Genomic DNA, 20,821 nt, shown 5'->3' on the forward strand with positions numbered 1-20,821 from the left:
GTCTGACATGCAACGGACCAGCCACAAAATGTCCTAGGCGATGGACCCTAGCAAAATCCCTCATTATCTATATGGGATTCCAACCACAATTGGATAGTTTCAAAAGGAAAGTGATATATCCACCCAGCCCCATCCCTCCTTTTAACTTGGGACAGCCCCCCTCTACTGTAAAGTAAAGGAAAGGGGTGAATGTATCATTCCGCTTTTAAAAATAAGTGATTTTTTAATGGCTTCAAAATGACTGCTTTTGAAAATAGTTTTTAAAAATAAAAAGTTATTTGGAAAGTGAGTGTTTTCAAGGTGCTGTAGAAAGTAGGGGTGCAACTCGGGTCGGGTTGGGAGGCCAACCCAACCCGACCCAACCCGGATTTGTTTTTCCCCAACCCGAACCCGAACCCAACCCGATTTCCTAAGTCGGGTTGGATTGGGTCGGGTTGACCTGCTAAGCAAATGCTTGTTACCTAGAAAAGCAAAGCAACCTATCATCGTTCCACTCTACTGGCACCATACATCATTCATTTTCAAAGTCTATATTTGTTTTGTCTCTTCTTTTTTTTACATAATACAATGATCAAATCTGAATATGCAATACAAAATGAATTAGTGAATCAATTATAGATTGCGGTTTCCAACCCAGCAACATTCGAAAAATCCCCCAAACGGCAAAACTCATAAAAAACGTGAAATATCAATACATATTACTATATTAGTCGGGTTACGGGTCGGGTCAGGTTGCCCGATACCCCAACCTGACCAAACCCAATTTTCGGTCGGGTTGACAATTCCCAACCCGGACCCGAATCCAACCCAGAAAAGTTCAACTCAACCTGCCCAAAAAATCGGGTTGAACCCGTCGGGTTCGGGTTGACCCGACCCAAGTTGCACCCCTAGTAGAAAGGGGCGTATATATGAGGCATGATGTGAAATCTGGACCATAGATTATGTTAAACCTCATGAGGCGATCCGCATGGTCCCGGTCCCATCCCAAATGCTCGTCCCCTGTCTATGATAAAAAGAATACAAAATCAACAACTTAGGGTGTGTTCAGCAAGGCTTCTCATTCTCTCCCTTAAAATTGGGGCAGATTAATGAGAATCTATGGAAGCAACTCCGACTCGCTCCACTGAATCCCATCCTTTACTCACATAGAAAACTTAAACAGTGGGAAATGGGCTTGGCGGGTCATGTTTGCTGAACTAGCTTTTCGGCATTTATTTATTTTTGCTTTTCACATTCTCTGCAGAGAAACCCTTTTAATGACGGTTGCCTAGCACACCCTTAACTTGTTTTGGCTGAACCCTCAACAAGGCTTGATAGATCAAGGGCCTTGGATAATAGATCAAGGAACCCTCAACAGGGCTTGATAGATCACGGACCTTGGATGATAGATCAAGGAACCCTCAACAAGGCTTGATAGATCAAGGAACTTGGATAATCGATCAAGGCATTCTCCGCATTCACTTCGACTTTTGATTGTTGTTTGGATCAACGGACCTGATCACACGGAAGGAAATGCTAAAAAGAAAGTCATTTTTATGCTTCTTCATAAAAGACATTTATTGGAGCCCACTTCTACCTAGTCTTTATGATTAGATTCATTGATGTAATGGACCGAAACCGAAATTTTCGGCAGAAATCCAGAAATTCGGGGAGAAATCCACGAAACCAAATAAAATAATATTTTATTTCATAGAAAATTTCGGCCCTGTGATTTCGGCTGAAATTTCAGGAAAGTATTAATAATTAAAAAAATCTAGATTTGTGGGTGAAATTCCTTAAATTTCTCGGGGGAAACGAAATTACGATCAAAATTTCAAAATTTTGAACGAAATTTCGGAACGGTCAAAATTTAAAACCTTGTTGGTAACCATAAGTCCGAATAAATTTCATTGACAACAACTTGACCAGATGATCCTAGGCTCTTGATTCATCAAGCCTCATTTAGGGTTTCACCAAGATGGTTGATCTTGTACAACATCATGAGGCGGTCCATATGGCCCTGGTCCCATGGCAATAATAGACATTTCATGTGTAAGACAAAGACCAAAAGAAATCAATGGTTTGATTTTCCTGTCAGAACCCTAATTGAAGGGTTAGGATCATCCTATGGAGATGATTTTTGATGCACGGCCTATCTAGATCTTGATTTCTAAATATATTTAACGATCTTTTTCTTCTTTCCATCCTTGACATATCATGAATCAAATAAGAAAGCAAAATTATATGTATCCAAACGTGCCCTAAGCTAAGTGAGGCATGACTTATCTGGGGTGTTTCAGATATTGATTTCTATACAGATTTAACAATGCTTTTTTAATGGATCGTCCTTCAGATCGTGAATCACGGAAGAATGCAAAACTACATGTACCCATTATAAAATTAGTCATGATTTTGATTCCTCATGTGCTTCTTTAAATCTGTGGCATAAGATGTACCACTTTAGCTTTTATGGTGGGAGGCTTTTTAAACACGTATAATCTACTATGTAACTTTAATTCATTAGTTGGGAAAGAGTTGAATGGTTTAGATCATCCAAATATGCAGTCCCTAACATGTACCTCTGCCCTTCATATTTTTCCTTAGAAAATTACGCTCGAACATCTCAATGTTCCTCCAAATATGCTAGAAGAACTTGCTTTCAAATGTAACTAGTTGCAGCCCCGTGCGATGAAACCAACGAGTAGATGGTAAATTTAGATGGAAAAAACAGCATGTTGAGATTATACCAATTTAGTAGAGACTCAAGTTTTGCTGGTCAGGATTGTTCACTGGTGGGCCATAGGCCAAAGGCATGTTGAGAAAATGATCTTAAGGGCTTACATATTCCTATTTTAGGAATAACACTCCGTTTAAAAGCACAATAGCCTCAAAGGATGTGCAATTTCAATTCCAATCACTCTTAGGGTCCATTTGGATTGCCGGAATCATGTGTTTTGAATCAGGATCTGATTCCAGTACGGCCGTACACTGGCATTTAGTTCAAAAAAAGGATGGGAGTCAAGGGGTGGAATTGACACTGGGAGGAATTAGGGGGGAGGGATCCAGAATCTGTTCATACCCCAAAGAGTGGTTTTAGTTTCTTACCCATCCTATCTATAAAAGTTTCCATAATGTGAGTCTCTTTAGATCGGAGGGTTAGAATCATCCTATTGTAATTTGTTTTGGGGCACAACCTATTTATGTTGTAGCCCATCAAATGGACGGTTTGGACCATTCTATGGTGTGGGTTGTAAAGTCCATTTCGAAATATGGTGCCGGTTGTACAATCCATTTTGAAAATTAAGGGGTGAATTCATCATATGAGGGGGCGAATTTGTCCCTGCCCCAAATATATTGGAGGGTTAAAATCATCTTGTGAAGAAGATTTTTGAGATATTGTCTAATTTATTGCAAGGATAAACAGATGAATATTTTAAATCATACAAATAGGTGGCCCCACTATAATTTTTTTCCCGTGTCTGAAAATACCGAGAAATTATATAGTGGCTGCTGGTGAAGTCATGCAGGTGGTAGGACGTAGCTGTTGGATCAAATATCAAGTATGGTACCGCCCGCACGTTACTTCACGTAATATGGGTTTGGGGATGTAGAAAAGTTTTTTGATTCGAACAGTAGCCTCTAAGTCTACGCAGTGGGTGAGAGCGTGAGGACTTTGCTTTAAATTATTGTAAAGACTTTTGTAGGCGGAACAATAAATGAGGCATATAGATGAAGGGCTGAGATTATCCGATTGTCGTTGTCCAGACTCAACTTCCACCGACAAATCTGACTAACCCGCGTGGGCTTCATTACTTTTGATTAAACTTGATACTTCTTCTTCTCTCTCACTGTAGACAAACATCTGGTTCGTTCTTGGGATTTTCTTGTTTTCCAGAGGAGAAAGTATGGCAGTAAGTTGGCTAGCTGAAAAAGTTGTATCCCATCTTCTTGATGCAGTGCTTGGCAATTCGAAGCAAGAAATGAAATCAATATGGGGTGTTGGTGTTGAGGAGGAGCTGAAAAAGTTAGAGAGGAAAGTGAAAGTAATTCAAGAAGTGATTGAAGATGCTGAGGAAAAGCAATTTCACTCTAAGGCTGTTGGAAGTTGGCTTCGTGAACTCAAGAATATTGCTTACGACGCTGATGACATATTGGACGATGTTGCTACGGAAGCTCTACAATTATCTTCGTTGAGGGACCAAGGTCAAACAAGCAAGAGACAGAAGGTAGGGATTTTCCAATACATCTCCCCTATTTTACAGAACAAACGTGACATAGCACGTGAGATAAGGGAGATTAGTGGAAGGTTAGATGTGATTGCAAAGGAAAGACATGACCTCAATCTCGAAATAAGAAGAGACGGAGGGAGGCGTCTCCAAATCGAGCAGGAGCGACGGGAAACTAGCTCTTTGGTAGACGAATCTGATGTGATTGGTAGACAAGTCGACAAAGACAAAATCATACAATTGTTGGTATCATCATTATCAGATGATGATAAATTGTACTCTGTTATTCCCATAGTTGGCATGGGTGGGCTTGGGAAGACTACTCTTGCTCAATTCGTCTACAACGATCACAGGGTAGAGACGCATTTTGGGCTAAAAGCCTGGGCTTGTGTGTCTGACAATTTTGATGTATTGAGAATAACAAATGCAATTATTGAATCTGCAAGCGGAAGCAACTGTGGTCTCTCAAACCTGGATGCCGCTCAACGTTGTCTCCGAGAGAAGCTCAACGCCGAGAAATTTTTAATTGTTCTCGATGACGTTTGGGGTGAAAATCAAATTCATAATTGGGACCGTCTACGAGCACCTTTTAGAGTTGGAGCGAAAGGAAGTAAAATTATCATGACTACACGAGATGAAAGGGTTGCAAGGACGATGGCCATAATTCCTTCCCACGATTTGCAGGGTTTACCAGATGATGATTGTTGGGAATTGTTTACTCGGCGTGCATTTGCAGGACGGATTTCAAATGCCCATCCGGAGCTGGAGGAAATTGGTAGGCAAATCGTGAAAAAGTGCAATGGTCTTCCTTTAGCAGTAAAGACATTGGGGGGCATCTTGTCTTCTAAAAGGAATGTGAGTGAGTGGGAAAGCATCTTGACAAGCGAAATGTGGAAGGATGATAAAAGTGATATATTACCCGCTTTAAGATTGAGCTATCGTTACCTGCCAACCAATCAAAAGCAGTGTTTTGCCTACTCTGCCGCATTTCCTAAAGATCACGAGTTTGAGAAGGATGTGTTGGTCCGACAGTGGATGGCTGCGGGCTTCATTCAACCCAAAGGAAGCACTCTCCTAGAAGATATTGGTGCTGAGATATTTGAGGATTTATTACTAAAGTCTTTCTTTCAATATTCTCATCAAAACTTTGAGGGGACTTCAATATACGTGATGCATGATCTCATGCATGATCTAGCAGAATCTGTCTCAGGTGATGAATGTTGTAAAAAGGAAGACGGTACGCCACGAAGTATCCCTGAAATGGCGCGTCATTTATCATGGACCGACGTCAACGAGGGTTCAATGTCTTTGGAGGCCTTGAAGAAATTTAAGAGACTGCGCACTTTACGACTGAAGGCTCCATCTTCCATTGACAACCAGATTCTCAATGATGCATTGATGGAGTTGAGATGCCTGCGTGTATTGGATTTGAGTTATTCTAAAATCGACAAGTTGCCGGATTCGATTGGCCATTTGAAACATCTACGCTACCTTGACCTCACTGGCACGGGGATAGATGGGCTGCCGGAATCGGTAAGTAGTCTCTGTAATTTGCAGACACTAGGTCTGAGTTTTTGCTACAATCTTAAAGGGTTACCCGATTCGATTGGCCATTTGAAACATCTACGCTACCTTGACCTCTCTGACACGGGGATAGATGGGCTGCCTGAATCAGTAACTAGTCTTTGTAATTTGCAAACACCACTTCTGAAATCTTGCAGGTATCTTAAAGGGTTACCCTATTCGATTGGCCATTTGAAACATCTACGCTACCTTGACCTCTCTGGCACGAAGATAGATAGGCTGCCTGAATCAGTAACCAGTATTTGTAATTTGCAAACACTAGGTCTGAGATCTTGCAAGAATCTTAAAGGGTTACCCGATTCGATTGGCCATTTGAAACATCTACGCAACCTTGACCTCTCTAGCACGAAGATAGATAGGCTGCCTGAATCAGTAACCAGTCTATGTAATTTGCAAACACTAGGTCTGAGATCTTGCAAGAATCTTAAAGGGTTACCCGATTCGATTGGCCATTTGAAACATCTACGCTACCTTGACCTCACTCTCACGAAGATAGATGGGCTGCCGGAGTCGATAAGTAGTCTCTGTAATTTGCAAACGCTAGGCCTGGAATTTTGCAGGAGTCTTAAAGGGCTACCCAAAGGTATCACGAATCTAGTTAATCTACGACATATTGCTCTAGTTAGTTTGGGCCCGTGGGACTCAATTTCTGTGCCAGGAATTGGAAAATTAACTTCGCTCCAAACATTGCCGAAATTCAAGGTGTGCAAAGAGAGTGGTTGTCAGATAGGAGAGTTGAAGAACATGAGGAACATTAAAGGAAGACTTGAGATTTCGGGTCTCGAGGACGTGCAAAACATAGAGCAGGCGAAAGAAGCCAACTTGAAAGATAAGAAATACCTTAATAAGTTGAGTTTGAAATGGCACCGAGATGACAGTTCACAAGATGGAAGAGTCAATGATGATGGGGTATTGGAAGGCCTCCAACCCCACGCCAACCTCAAAAATTTACATATAATATCCTATGGCGGTGTCAGTTTTCCAAGTTGGATGTCACATCTCTCCAATCTGACTTGCCTTACCCTTGAGGATTGTAGAAATTGCGAACATCTCTTTCCTCTTGATTGCCAGCTACCTTCTCTTTGTAAGCTCATCTTACAGAACTGCCCCAAGCTGCAGGTGTTGCCCGCTGACCTTCCTGCCGTCACAGAGTTACTTATAAATGGTTGCACAGAATTGAGTGCCCTTCCGAGGCTCCCATCTATTTGTGACTTAAAACTCCATAGTTGTGGCGTGAAGATGCTATTAAGCTTGACAACGCCTTGCCTTGTCTCTCTTCAAAGGTTAAGCATTGGAGGGTGTTATCAGTTGGAGTGTTTTCTCGAGGAGGTGTCTTTGCAAGATCTAACCTCTCTCCAACATTTGAGAATCTTTGGCTGTCCACGACTAAAGTCCTTGGGATATGGAGAGGGGGGGCTTCCCACCACGCTCAAATCTCTACAAATTGAGCATTGTCCTAATCTCAAGTCCATGCCTACTCTGCTGGAAAACCTCACCTCCCTTGTAGAGTTATCCATTGCTACTCAACTCCGGCTTTTCTCAGCACTGCCCATGACAATTCAAGACCTTCAAATATTTTCATGTGACAATCTCATGTCCTTGCCCAAGGGGATGCAAAGCCTCTCCTCTCTCAAAAAATTGGTAATCAATAGTTGTCCTCAACTCTTTTCGTTGTTCCCTGATGATAACAACAATGAGTATGGGCTGCCCACAACTCTCGTCTATCTTTCCATCTGCGGTTGTGAAAATCTCAAGTCCTTACCCAATGGGATGCAAAACCTCACATCCCTTGAGTTTTTATTTATTTGGAAATGTCCTAAATTGACGGAACGATGTCAAAAGAACAGCGGCCAAGATTGGCCCAAGATACAACACATCCCCGAAATTAACGTCATCTAGACAAAGGTGCGACCTCTTTCCCTGTTTAAACATTTTCTACCATTGCATTATTATTATTATTATTAATTAAATCTTCATGATTTTAAGAAAAATTAAAGAAAGTGAGGCAAGGACTATCCTTCTGTACAAAACACGGCAGATGTAGAAACATGAACGGAGGAATCTAAGAAAAATGATGGGGTTTCGATTTTTGGATTAAAGGAGCGTGTGAAGATTAAAGGATGGATTGTTGGATTACTCTCAGTTCCTCTACCTCACCATCCACAACCACCACAGGTAAACAAAATTAATAATTTGTTTTTTTTCATTAACACAAAATTGGACCATGTCTGTCTGCTTTTTTTGTACGATTCTTCATGTTTTTCTTTTCTGTAATATTCTGAAGATTTTCTATTTAACTCTGGAATCATTAAAAATGATTTCTCTATTTTTAAGTAAGTTTCAGAAAAATAAGAACCAGGATTCTAACCAGTACCGTGTTGGATTGTATATGCTCTCTGTTTTCCAAAAAAGAGGAATGCTGAAATGAAGAGCGCCCTTACAAAAATAAAGGAAAAGGGCGCTCCCATTGGATCCACTTTGCAAAACTGTATTTATTATGGCATTGAAAAAGTCAAAATTAAAGGAATCATAAATGCTTATAAATGAGGTTTGGCAACATGGATCCAATGGGAGGGCCCTTGTTCTTTATTTTTGCAAGGGAACCCTTCTGTTTAGCAGTCCTCATTTTGAGATGGGTGCCCTTATCAAAACTGAGCATGACTTTTGGTTGTCCTTGTAAAAACAAGGCTTAAAGATTAGGGGAGTAAACCAGCCGAGCCGAGCCGAGCCGAGCTTGGCCAGGCTCGGCTCGGCTCGGGCTCGGTCAGGCTCGGCCAGGCTCGCGAGCCTTACCGAGCTCGGGTTATATTAAGTTCACACCCCTCATCTTCCCTGGACAACCCTACTAGTGTAATTTGACTACTTTTTTTACACTATGGGGGGTGGTCCTAGTAACAAATGGGGTTCCAAAAATGAAGTGACATATTTTACCCCCACCCCTTTCACTCCCTGGACAACCCTTTTAATGTATATATTAATATATAATATATATATTTAAATATATTAAATTCTTAACGAGCCGAGCCGAGCCGAGCCTGGCCTAAATCGGGCTCGGCTAGTTAAGGATTCGAGCCGAGCTCGAGCGGGCTTCCGAGCCCGAGCCAAAATTGACACCCTTATTAAGGATGTCTATCTATCACTATGAGTGGCCTTACCCAAAAAGGGGGTGGGGGTGATGAAAATATCCTATCTTTAGATAAGAGTTTCAATTAAGATGAGATACTAATTGACGTAGCATGTCAAGAAATGGAAGGAAACAGAGTAGCATGAATAGCAAGCTTTGACAGTCAATAGCAAGCTTTGATTTATTTCCTTGTTTTATTGGCATAAGAGTAGGAGTATTTTTCCTTATTTTCTTAGTTACTATGTCAGTAGGATTTGTTTTCCTATTTCAATGGTTTCTTACTTTATTAGTTTCTGAAAGTCAATAGGATGATTTTCTTATATTGTTAGTTGCTTTATGTCAATAGAGCTAATATGTAATGTGAGAACGTGAGAGGCATTCATTCCATTATTGCAATTACAAGATATTTTTCTCTATATCTCTTGTTCTTCTTCTTCCCGGGTGGATTCTAGTGTTTGCAAATTGTGCGCTTCGTCTACAATTCTTCATTTGCTCCGCTACGCTAGTTGGTATCAGAGCCTTGATTGATTTGGACTGATGGCAACTCGAGACCGAGAGAACAACCATAAACGAGTTAATCGTGGAGAAGTCCTTATGAAGGCTGTTAGAATCAGTTTTCCTTTTTCCTATTCTGTTAGTTTAGATTGTCTTCTATTTAGGTTATTGCCATATTTAGGGTTTCCTTATTTTCCTTTTCACATTTTGCTAATTTATGTTTCCTTATTTTGCTTCCCCTGATTTCTATATAATGTAGATGCCGTATGACTATTGAATAAGGAATAATCAAATTAAGTGCAGTTTGCATATTGGAGGTCGAGTTTCCTCGAATTAACTCATTGGAGGCCTGAGTTTCCTCGAATTAACTCAATCTTTATCCTTTCCCTATCATCTTCTTCCTTAATTTCTTTTCTGATAGAACGGTGTTCTATCAACTTGGTATCAGTGCACTTTCCTGGTGCATGATGCTGACTCGCCATCAAAAAGAGTATTCCGGCATCACTGACCTCCAAATCTATTCCATGGCGGATGCCTTGAAAGCTGAAATCAAAGAAGAACTTGATGCAATTTATCAGGCACGGTTCAACAACATTGAGACACAGTTGCAAAAGATCATGGATCTTCTTCTGCAAACACGACCGTCACCTTGCGTGAAGTTAGGAGAGCCTCTTAGTGAAGAGTTCAGTGAGATCACCGTCGAGAAGGTTTACACAATAAAAAAGAAAAGACGAAACAAAAAAAGAGAGAGAAAGAAATCAGATTGAAGAAAAAAAAAGCCACAAAAGAAAGGGGTTAATCATTATCAGCGTTCTCGAGTCCAACAACGTCGACGCCAAAAAAATTGTCATGCCTCTCAACCTTTCCAATCCTATAGAAAAGATCTTCACCTGAAACCATCTGTGAATAAATCTAAAAAAATACATCAAAGAAGCTTTGATGAACAGCATGGTGGGATCAGTTTGCAATTGGAGTGACCTCAACTCTTGATGATAACATGCAAAATCATGACTAATTACAAGACAAAGGAAAGGCAAGGAGGAGGGAGAAAGAAAAAAGAAAAGGAGAAGAGAAAAGAAATTTGGAAAGTCTTGCACAAGATCAATCTCCAACCTTGGGGACAAGGTTGAGATTAAGGGTGGGGGAACGTTAGAATCAGTTTTCCTTTTTCCTATTCTGTTAGTTTAGATTGTCTTCTATTTAGGTTATTGCCATATTTAGGGTTTCCTTATTTTCCTTTTCACATTTTGCTGATTTATGTTTCCTTATTTTGCTTCTCCTAATTTCTATATAATGTAGATGTCGTATGGCTATTGAGCAAGGAATAATCAAATTAAGTGCAGTTTGCATATTGGAGGTCGAGTTTCCTCGAATTAACTCATTGGAGGCCTGAGTTTCCTCGAATTAACTCAATCTTTATCTTTTCCCTATCATCTTCTTCCCTTATTTCTTTTCTGATAGAACGGTGTTCTATCAAAGGCTGAGTTTCTTGAGTTCCTATGTGAAAATCAATGAGGGTTGGAACGTTTAGAGGCAGCAATCGGTAGAGACTCAAGGTGGAGCCCAATCGGGATCGCAACAATTACACACCTTGTACCGATGAAGGGGCTCGCGAGCAGTCTTTCTAGAGCACTTTCCTGGTCACGTTTCTGCTATGGATAGACCTATGGCCTATGAGGAGGAATCCAGCGAGGATGGTGAATATGACGAACGAGTTTTTGCGAGACCGGACAGCGTTAGAGGTTATCGTGCGGTGGAGATCAGGATTCTTGGGATTTTTGTATGAAGATTGACCTTCCCACTTCCAACAGTCATCTTCAAATTGAATATTTCCTAGATTGGTTGGCAGAGGTCGAGCAATTTTTTTTATTATATGGGGATTCCCGATGAGAAGAGGGTTAAGCTTGCAGCATGGTGGAGCATCGGCACGGTGGGATCAATTACAACTTTCCCGAACACGACAAACAAAGGCACACGTGAGAATGTGGACGAATGCAACAAAATAAGGCGGCCTAGTGCACGAGGCTCCCACCATTATGGGGTCTGGGGAGGGCTAGATGTACGTGACCACTAGGTCACATTGGATCAACCTTACCATTGCGCCAATGGAAGAACACAACAAAATTAATTTCAGTAATCTAGGAAATAAGAACTAGGATCAACCTTAAAAATGTGACCACTAGGTCAAATTGGATCAACCTTAAAAATGATTCTCTATTTTTAAGCAAGTTTCAGAAAAATAAGAACTAAGATTCTAGCTAGTACCGTGTTGGATTGTATATGCTCTCTGTTTTAGAACTAATGTTTTCCAAAACAGAGGAATGCTAAAATGAAGAGCGTCCTTACAAAAATAAAGGAAAAGGGCGCTCCCTTTGGATCCATTTTGCAAAACTGTATTTATTATGGCATTCAAAAAGGCAAAATTAAAGGAATCATAAATGCTTATAAATGAGGTTTGGCAACATGGATCCAATGGGAGCGCCCTTGTGCTTTATTATTGCAAGGGCACCCTTCTGTTTAGCATGCCTCATTTTGAGATGGGTGCCCTTATCAAATTTGAGCATGAGTTTTGGATGTCCCTGTCAAAACAAGGTTAAAGATGTCTATCTATTACTATGAGTGGCCTTATCCAAAAAGGGGGTGGGGGTGATGAAAATATCCTATCTTTAGATTAGAGTTTCAATTAATATGAGATACTAATTGACGTAGCATGTCAAGAAATGGAAGGAAACAGAGGAGCATGAATAGCAAGCTTTGACAGTCAATAGCGACCTTTGATTTATTTCCTTATTTTTTGGCATAAGAGTTGGAGTATTTTTCCTTATTTTCTTAGTTACTATGTCAGTAGGATTTGTTTTCCTATTTTAATGATTTCTTACTTTATTAGTTTCTTAAAGTCAATAGGATGATTTTCCTTATCTGGTTAGTTGCTTTATGTCAATAGAGCTAATATGTAATGTGAGAACGTGAGAGGCATTCATTCCATTATTGCAATTTTCCATTTGCTCCGCTACGCTAGTTGGTATCAGAGCCTTGATTGACCTGGACTGATGGCAACTCGAGACCGAGAGAACAACCACAAACGATGTTAATCGTAGAGAAATCCTTATGAAGGCTGAGTTTCTTGAGTTCCTACGTGAAAATCAATGAGTGTTGCAACGTTTAGAGGCAGCAATCGGTAGACTCAAGGTGGAGCCCAATCGGGATCGCAACAATTACACACCTTGTGCCGATGAAGGGTCTCGCGAGCAATCTGTCTAGAGCACTTTCTTGGTCACGTTTCTGCTATGGATAGACCTATGGCCTATGAGGAGGAATCCAACGAGGATGGTGAATATGACGAATGTGTTTTTGCGAGACAGGACATCGTTAGAGGTTATCGTGCGGTGGAGATCGGGATTCTTGGGATTTTTGTATGATGATTGACCTTCCCACTTCCAACGGTCATCTTCATATTGAATATTTCCTAGATTGGTTGGCAGAGGTCGAGCGATTTTTTTTATTATATGGGGATTCCTGATGAGAAGAGGGTTAAGCTTGCAGCCTACAAGCTTAAGCCTGGAGCATCGGCATGGTGAGACCAGTTACAACTTTCCCGAACAGGACAAAGAAAGGCACCCGTGCGAATGTGGACGAATGCGACAAAATAAGGCTGCCTAGTGCACGAGGCTCCCACCATTGTGAGGTCTGGGGAGGGCTAGATGTACGTGACCACCAGGTCACATGGGCATGAAAACTTGTCTCTAAATAATGAGAAGGTAACAAGACCCAAAATTTACAGTCTTTTCTTCTTATACATTTCTCTTTCCCAGCATTGTGGGACTAGAAGTTTCAATGCTTTTCATACCAAATCTTTCTTTACTTAATATTGTTATCCTTTGAAAGTAAAATAACAGCAATAACTGAGTCATTCGTCTTAGATGTTGAAAATCAAACCTAAGCAGTTCAAAAACCTGGACTTGAATTCATATAAATAGGTGTTTAGCATTATTTTGGGACAATTTTGCATCTACATTTTTAACCAAGAACATTACACAAATTAATTATCTAAAAATGAAATGAGGGAATTTTTCACAAAATAGAAATTTTTATCTTTTTATTTTGACCCAACAGCTCCCATTGGTAGAAACAATGGGAACCAACTACTAACTACATAGGCCATTGACCACGGTTGTAAAATATCACTATTTTAATTTCGGTATTTTAAACTATCTTGATGAGAGCTTTAAATATCACAATCTATTGTCCTCGCTACTATATTGTCCTATGTATCATGATATTTTAAATATCACCTGTATATGTAGGTAAATTTGACATTCGCCCCCTTTTATTCCTGGACCACCTCTTTTGGCATAAAAAGAGTAGTTATAAATAATTGAGGGTGGCTCGGAGAGGAAAGGGGGAGGATATGTAGGGCCTCATATTATTAGAGCATCCATGAAATGAAGTGTGGTTCAATAGTTGGACACGTGCGGGTCCCAATGCTTCCACCAATTATGGTTGCAAATTCTCCCCCTTGGGTTTGGTTAGGCACAACAGGCCCAATTTCTCAATGGGTCAAAAATGTGGCGCTACAAGAATCAGGCCTACACTTAAAGCCCACACTCGAGCTAGACAATCGGCCTCTCTTTCAGACCTACCACCAACATCTTTTCATCCCCTCTCGATATAATAAGTAAGACACTCATGATTCTCGAGTTTTTATAGGAGCAGAAGAGTTCAAATTTTCATGAATAGGAAAGGTTCATTAGGCCCAGTCAATTAATTAAAGAGGTCATTATACCTAGATCATTAATTAATATTATCACTGTTGTCTCCAAATTATTCTCATAAATAGAATTATGCAACAATGTGTTTCCTAAGACAAATAGCTATTAAGGATGAGGATGTTTATGCTATACAAATGGATCCAATGGGAGTGCCCTTGTGCGTGCTTTATTTTTGCAAGGGCACACTTATGTTTAGCAAGCCTTGACAGTCAATAGCATGAATAGCAAGCCTTGACAATCAATAGCAAGCTTTGTTTTATTTCCTTATTTTATTGGCATAAGAGTAGGAGTATTTTTCCTTATTTTCTTAGTTACTATGTCAGTAGGATTTGTTTCCCTATTTTGATGGTTTCTTACTTTATTAGTTTCTTAAAGTCTATAGGATGATTTTCCTTATTTGTTTAGTTACATTTAATAGAAATTAGTTATAAATGTTAACATTTTCCATATTGGTTATAGTGGTATATTAAATTACATATTATAGGTTCTGAATGCCGCTACCCCTTCGACACAGCTTGAAACTAATTGCGCTCCAAGTCGGGCAGCTCCAGCCAATGAGGTATCTACATTTATTTATTTTTCTTTTTTTGAACAAAACTATGTTTATTACATTGCCGTCCACATGGGTTATTACTTTACTAGTATATTTGATTCGATTGCATGTACTAATTAATTTCATTTGTAGGTTGTGGTTGAGGTCTATTTGACGAGTGGCCTACAGCCTGATACAAAAGTGGCATGAGGAATTCTTCTAAGTGATGATTTGTCTAAAATAGTGGGAGGATTACAACTAGGTCGTGGATTTTCCGAAGTTTCTATCAAGGTCTCGCTGATGCACGATGATCCTTTGTTTAAAAAGTTTGTACCTTTTTAATACTTGAAATTTTTAATCGATATAGTTACTAATTATTTATAAATTATCCTTTTGCAGGTACAACGCATACAGAGCGAAAGGGGGAAATGATTTGACTAAAAGTTGATATAATAGTTTATGAGCAAGAATTGTAATATAGACAAGTTTGTTTTACGAATGAATTGTTTCCTAATGAATTGAATGGTTTTGATATTAATGAATGAAATGATTCTCTCTCTCTCTCTCTCTCTCTCTATATATATATATATATATATATATATATATATATATAATGGTTGTATGGAAATATTTTCATGAATGAAAGCTATTACTGTCAATTGTGCTAGTATCGAAGAAGCGATTAGAAGGTAATTTTTCTTTTCTTCTATTCATTTTTTTCCTAATTATATTCCAATCCTAACACTGTCCATTAATGTTGTCTGTCACATCTTTGATTTTAGATTTCATCTCTCGAAGATATCAAGGAGGATATAGTGCCTCCCTTTAGGTAAAGTCTATCTAGGCACCATTGTTTAGATCTTTGAATTGAGTAGGTGCATATCTTATGGATGTCATTTTAACTTGGAGCATTGCATTTTCTAGTTTCCCTTCATTCATTTTGTAAATTCATATGGTTGTCTCTCTCTCTCTCTCTCTCTCTCTCTTACATTTTCTTCTTTTTTTCTTTATTATATTGCAGTCATTTTCCGCTTGGATTTCATAAGGAATAGTGAAGTTAATTAAGGTTTCCTTTTTGCCAATCTTTTAAAAAAAGTGACGTTCAGGTTCCTTTAAAGTAATGTAATATCAATTTTTCATGTATTTTTTCTTATTTCCTTTTTCTGTTCACAGGAGCAGGAGCAGTTGGCCAGCATAATTCAGTTCCTCACAAGTACGTAGTACTCCAGCTTTTTACTACTCTCTTTATTCATAATTATTTATAACTCATTCAGACAATCCTTATCTTAATATAATCTATAATATATACTGAGCGTGAAGAGCTGGTAGAACTCATTCAGTTTGGAGGTTTGATACATGTCTTCATCATGTCGATGTGTCTATGTTCTTTGTATTACAGTTGCAGTGCCAAATAAATCTCTTTCTGGTCCATGGCCTTCTATGCTTTCCTGGTGAGTAGGCTCTGACTTATTTTATGAAAAAGTTTAAGTTGATCTTATTCGTTTTAGAACCAATGCTTGTCTAAGTTGGATGGTTTCTGATGGGGTCCAAAATCTGCAACCAATCGGCTGTTGACACGTGGCCCTTACAGGGACCACTGCAAAGCCAACACCTGTCCTTGCTAGGTATGACGCCTGGACCAAACAGGAACTTCCACCTGCCTCTCCTAGGTATGAAACCTGGTCCATACAGGGGCTACCACCTGTCCTGGACAGGTGGCTCAGGATCACTATAAATAGCCTTCCCTTGTGCTAAGGTGAGGGATCTGAGATCAAAACCCTAAGCTTTTTGCTCTGACATTGCTCTGCACTCTTGCTCATACTGACTTGAGTGTCGAAGCGCCCGTTCGGAGCACCACTCCGGGTTGGTCTTCTGACCCTTTGTATCCTTGTCTGTGCCCTTGTGCAGCGCAGGACTCCATTAGCCCTTCAGCTGTGGCTTGCCATATCAGCATAAAAGGACAAAACTGCCGCTCTCTCTCTCATGCTCATATCAGCATCCGAGAGTTTATTTCTCTCTTTCACAGACAACTTAGACACTTAGGTTTAGAAAGGAAAAAAGAAAGAAAGAGAGCTACAACAATTTTGCCACAAACCCTTTTCCCATCCTTTAGGCATACTAATCCCCCAAGTTCGCCATCCAATCTCTCCAAACAATCACTCTCCACGGGTAAGTTTCATTATATGGGTTTTTCCCTTTTTCTTTTTTTATTTCTAACTTAAATACCTAAGAATTTAGGGATAGTATAGTGATGATAAACGAAACATTTAGAAGTGGGCTTTGGACGTTTAGGTCAAGTGTAGAGGGTAAGTGATTCTCTACCTTCTCTAGATTATTTTAGAGCGTTATTTCCAAGTGGTTTTGGATATTATCTTTGGTATTTGGCTATATGGATAAAGGTATTAGTTTATGTGATATATTATTTTGAAAATCGATTTTGGTTCTAAATAAAGTTCTCAGATCAAGTATACAAAATTGGTATTTTATTTGTATCATTGGAAATTTGTCTGAGTTAGAAGTTCGATGCTTTGACCTTGAATTGTGAAATATTGCACTTTGTGATCTTTTAATATTACTTTAGTAAACCCTGAATAAATTGATATTATGTCTCGTATTGGTGTTGACACAGCCTCGCTATGTTCTGGACCCTGCCAGTTGGGGGATTAGGCACTGGCAGCATGATCATGTTATTCTGTTCTACGTGGTATTATTGTAAACCTGCCACAGGTGTATATGGTTTTTGGGCCTTGTCACAGGGTTACTGTGGCTGTAGTCACAAAGGCTGTGGGTTTTTAGAAGTGATTCTGAAGAAGTGTTTTGGCAAAGAATATAGATTTTAGAAGTATTTCTATAAAGAATATAGATTTTTCAAAAGTAATTTTGCAATGAAAATAGATTTTTTCTCAAAGTGTTTTAAATTCAGGAATTGTTTTATAGAAAAAGAGTTTGCAGACATTGAAAATATGAATTCAGAAATTCTTAATATTTTATAAATACATATATTTGTCTATTTACATCTTGTAAGTGATTTTATTAAAAACCTTTGTTTGAGCCGTTTGATTTCGAATACTTGATCCGACTAGTTAAGGTTGATAATTACTTATTGAGCCATTTAGCTCACTTTATATATTTTATTTTTTTACAGATGATCAGCCGGTCTAGTAGGAGATTTTTGGGAGCTGATAGTTTATCCTTTTTTTGGCTTGTAGGAGAAAACTCACTGTAAAAATTGCAACTTTTCTTGTTTATAGCTTGTACTTATTTTGGCCTATGAGATATGGTTTGAGGATTTTGGATCTGTACAAAGCTCTGACCTTGTTTATAAGAGAAGTGGACTTTATGAGGCCTTCATTAGCTTTATTTAGAAATGTTATAATATGAGACCTTGCATGCTTATGGAACTGACACAATGAGTATGTGGTCGCTGCCAAGTTACTGGCTCGTGCTGCCGGGTTCGGGGCATGACAGTTATATTAAGAACATGCAAAATATTACTCGGCAAGGCCAATGGTGAAATTACAGAATGGATGGTTATATAAATATTAGGGAAAATTACATTTACATCCCCTCTAGTTTCTGACATATCCACTTCCACCCCTATAGTTTAAAACGTGACAGATACACCCCTGTAGTTTCAATTTGTTTAAGTTTTGCCCCCTCAGCTGAAGGTTCATCCATAGATTGAAGGGTTAGGATGATCCGATGGAGCTGATTTTTTGGGCACACCCTATCTATGTCAGGACCCATCAAATGAACGCTTTGGATCATCCAAATAATGTGGGCCCATACCTGAATCCAAATACTACCAAAAAATCATCCAAATAATGTGGGCCCACATTGTTTGGATGATCCAAAGCGTTCATTTGATGGGCCCTGACATAGATAGGGTGTGCCCAAAAAATCAGCTCCATCGGATCATCCTAACCCTTCAATCTATGGACGAACCTTCAGCTGAGGGGGCCTACCTTAAACAAATTGAAACTGCAGGGGTGTATTTGTCACGTTTTAAACTATAGGGGTGGAAGTGGATGTGTAAGAAACTAGAGGGGGTGTAAATGTAATTTTCCCTAAATATTATTAAAAAGCTTACTTGGCAAGGCCAAAGGTGAAATTGCAGATTGGCTCTTTTCCCACACACTTTCATCTCTAATCCTCATCCTAATTATAAAAAAAGATGAGGAAATAAGAGAGCTTTTATCATATGACTAATCGTCCTTGATAGTTGAGTTCTTTATAATCATGGTGATGCCGGAACGAATGTGAAATCCTTCAGATGATCTATCTGCCTCCTGAACTCCCTCTGTATTAGAAACAGTAGCATTCTTTCCAATCTTTGCATTCTTGTCTAAGATACAGTCCTTGATTTTGGTGTTCTCCCCTATTCCAATAGGAACCCTTTCCTCCGCTAACATCGTAGCTATTTCAGCATCAGTTTCATAATAGTCAGCTACGAGCATCATTGTGTCCTTTAAGTGCACATTACTGTTTACTCGAGATCGGATACCAACAACACTTGGTTTCAGATATGTGATATGATAAGTGGAGTTCATCTTACTTGAAATTGGTTTAAAGCTGTGTTGCATGACCAATGGATGCTCAGACACAAAAGACTGTTTCATGTAAAACTTAGGAGGTAGAACAATGATGCGAGAGAGAGAGAGCCAGGTAGATTCTTTTCTTCTATAGTATTATTTTGTAACTATTGCCATTGATATTGTGTTGTAATTGTGACTACTACTTGAAATAGCCTTCTTATATACAAAAGAAATTCAGCCCCCAAAAACCTGCAAGACTTTGAGTCAACGGTGTTTGGCCCATTACAACACCCTCTAGATTATCACCATTTCAAAAATATGCCTCCCATAAATCTATCCAACTCATACCTCAATTTCCATTGTATAATGGCCTCAAGAATTTTCTTTTACCAGATAGCAAGCAGAAAATTGTCTTTGGCTTGGCATGAGACATATGGAATAAACTGTGAATTGTGTTACTTTATTCATTACAGGTGTTTGAGATGTTTATTGAGCTATGAGAATATATTCTTTACAGGCTCCAGGTTATATTGTATCCCAAAGTTGGGTTTTCGGAATATTAAATTATTTTTTTACAAAATACTCCTTTTTCAGGCGTTTAGGAACTCCGACAAATATTATTTTAAAAAAGTTGTTTGGATCTTAGGTGGCGTTCATGAACGCCGAGACAGGTTGTTGACATAAGTTAAGCCGACACCCAGTATGATTATATCGGCGTATTGTGGCGGCGTTTATAAACACCGGGTAAACTTGTCGGTGTTCATAACCGCCGACTAAATGTTTCCCGACGCAAGTGCAGCCAGCGAAAGTTGAAATGCAGGCAATACGCCGGGATATCCTTAGCCAGCGTTTATCGTATGTTTTGTCGGCGTTCCGGGAAAAATCGATTTTCTTGTAGTGATCGTCGTGGTGGGATCAGTTACAACTTTCCCGAACGCGACAAAGAAAGGCACCTGTGTGAATGTGGACGGACAAAAAAAAAAAAAAAGGTGGCCCAGTGCCCGAGGCTCCCGCCATTGCAGGGTTCGTCGAGGGCTAGATGTACGCAGCCTTACCCATTTCAGAGAGGCTGTTTCCGTGACTCGAACACGTGACCACCAGGTCACAATGGAGCAACCTTACCATTGCGCCAATGGAGGAACTCGACAAAATTAATTTTAATTTTGTGTTCTCCCAAAGCTTGTCATAGGATTTCACATGGGTATGAAAACTTGTCTCTGAATAATGAGAAGGTAACAAGACGCAAAATTTACAACATTTTCTTCCTATACATTTTTCTTTCCCAAGCATTGTGGGACTAGAAGTTTCAATGCTTTTCATACCAAATCTTTCTTTACTTATTATTGTTATCCTTTGAAAGTAAAATAACACTAATAACTGAGCCATTCGTCTTAGATGTTGAAAATCAAACCTAAGCAGTTCAAAAATCTGGAATTGAATTCATATAAATAAGTGTTTAGCATTATTTTGGGACAATTTTGCATCGACATTTTAAACCAAGACCATTACACAAATTAGTTATCTAAAAATGAAATGAGGGAGTTTTTCACAAAATAGATATTTTTATCTTTTTATTT

At 39.2% G+C, this 20,821-nt stretch overlaps 1 protein-coding gene and 1 long non-coding RNA gene across 7 annotated transcripts; both read left to right on the plus strand.

Annotated features, from left to right (window-relative positions):
- The first annotated feature begins 3,817 nt into the window (after positions 1-3,817).
- On the plus strand, positions 3,818-15,268 carry LOC143880370 (putative disease resistance protein RGA3). 5 transcript variants are annotated; one of them, XM_077383303.1, is made up of 5 exons: positions 3,818-7,694; positions 7,776-7,964; positions 14,662-14,736; positions 14,863-15,000; positions 15,109-15,268. In XM_077383303.1, the coding sequence occupies exon 1, from the start codon at positions 3,885-3,887 to the stop codon at positions 7,686-7,688; it is 3,804 nt and encodes a 1,267-aa protein (XP_077239418.1). In that variant the 5' UTR covers positions 3,818-3,884; the 3' UTR covers positions 7,689-7,694; positions 7,776-7,964; positions 14,662-14,736; positions 14,863-15,000; positions 15,109-15,268. The 5 variants fall into 5 exon arrangements, with proteins under 5 accessions (XP_077239418.1, XP_077239421.1, XP_077239420.1 ...); XM_077383306.1 differs by having other exon boundaries at positions 7,828-7,964; XM_077383305.1 differs by having other exon boundaries at positions 3,819-7,694; positions 7,787-7,964; positions 14,637-14,736.
- Positions 15,269-15,399: 131 nt separating this feature from the next.
- LOC143878642 (uncharacterized) lies at positions 15,400-18,067 on the plus strand. 2 transcript variants are annotated; one of them, XR_013251059.1, is made up of 5 exons: positions 15,400-15,538; positions 15,731-15,775; positions 15,883-15,922; positions 16,109-16,160; positions 17,855-18,067. It is a non-coding gene; the product is annotated as an uncharacterized LOC143878642 (long non-coding RNA). The 2 variants fall into 2 exon arrangements; XR_013251060.1 differs by lacking the exon at positions 15,731-15,775.
- The last annotated feature ends 2,754 nt before the right edge of the window (positions 18,068-20,821 follow it).

The sequence above is a fragment of the Tasmannia lanceolata genome, unplaced genomic scaffold (assembly GCF_043159265.1).
Source record: "Tasmannia lanceolata isolate RefF3 unplaced genomic scaffold, GAP_Taslan_0.1 ptg000006l, whole genome shotgun sequence".
NCBI lineage: Eukaryota > Viridiplantae > Streptophyta > Magnoliopsida > Canellales > Winteraceae > Tasmannia > Tasmannia lanceolata.

Excerpts from the sequence above, each read along its gene's own strand:
- LOC143880370 (XM_077383303.1), top strand. The coding sequence starts at position 3,885 with ATGGCAGTAAGTTGGCTAGCTGAAAAAGTTGTATCCCATCTTCTTGAT.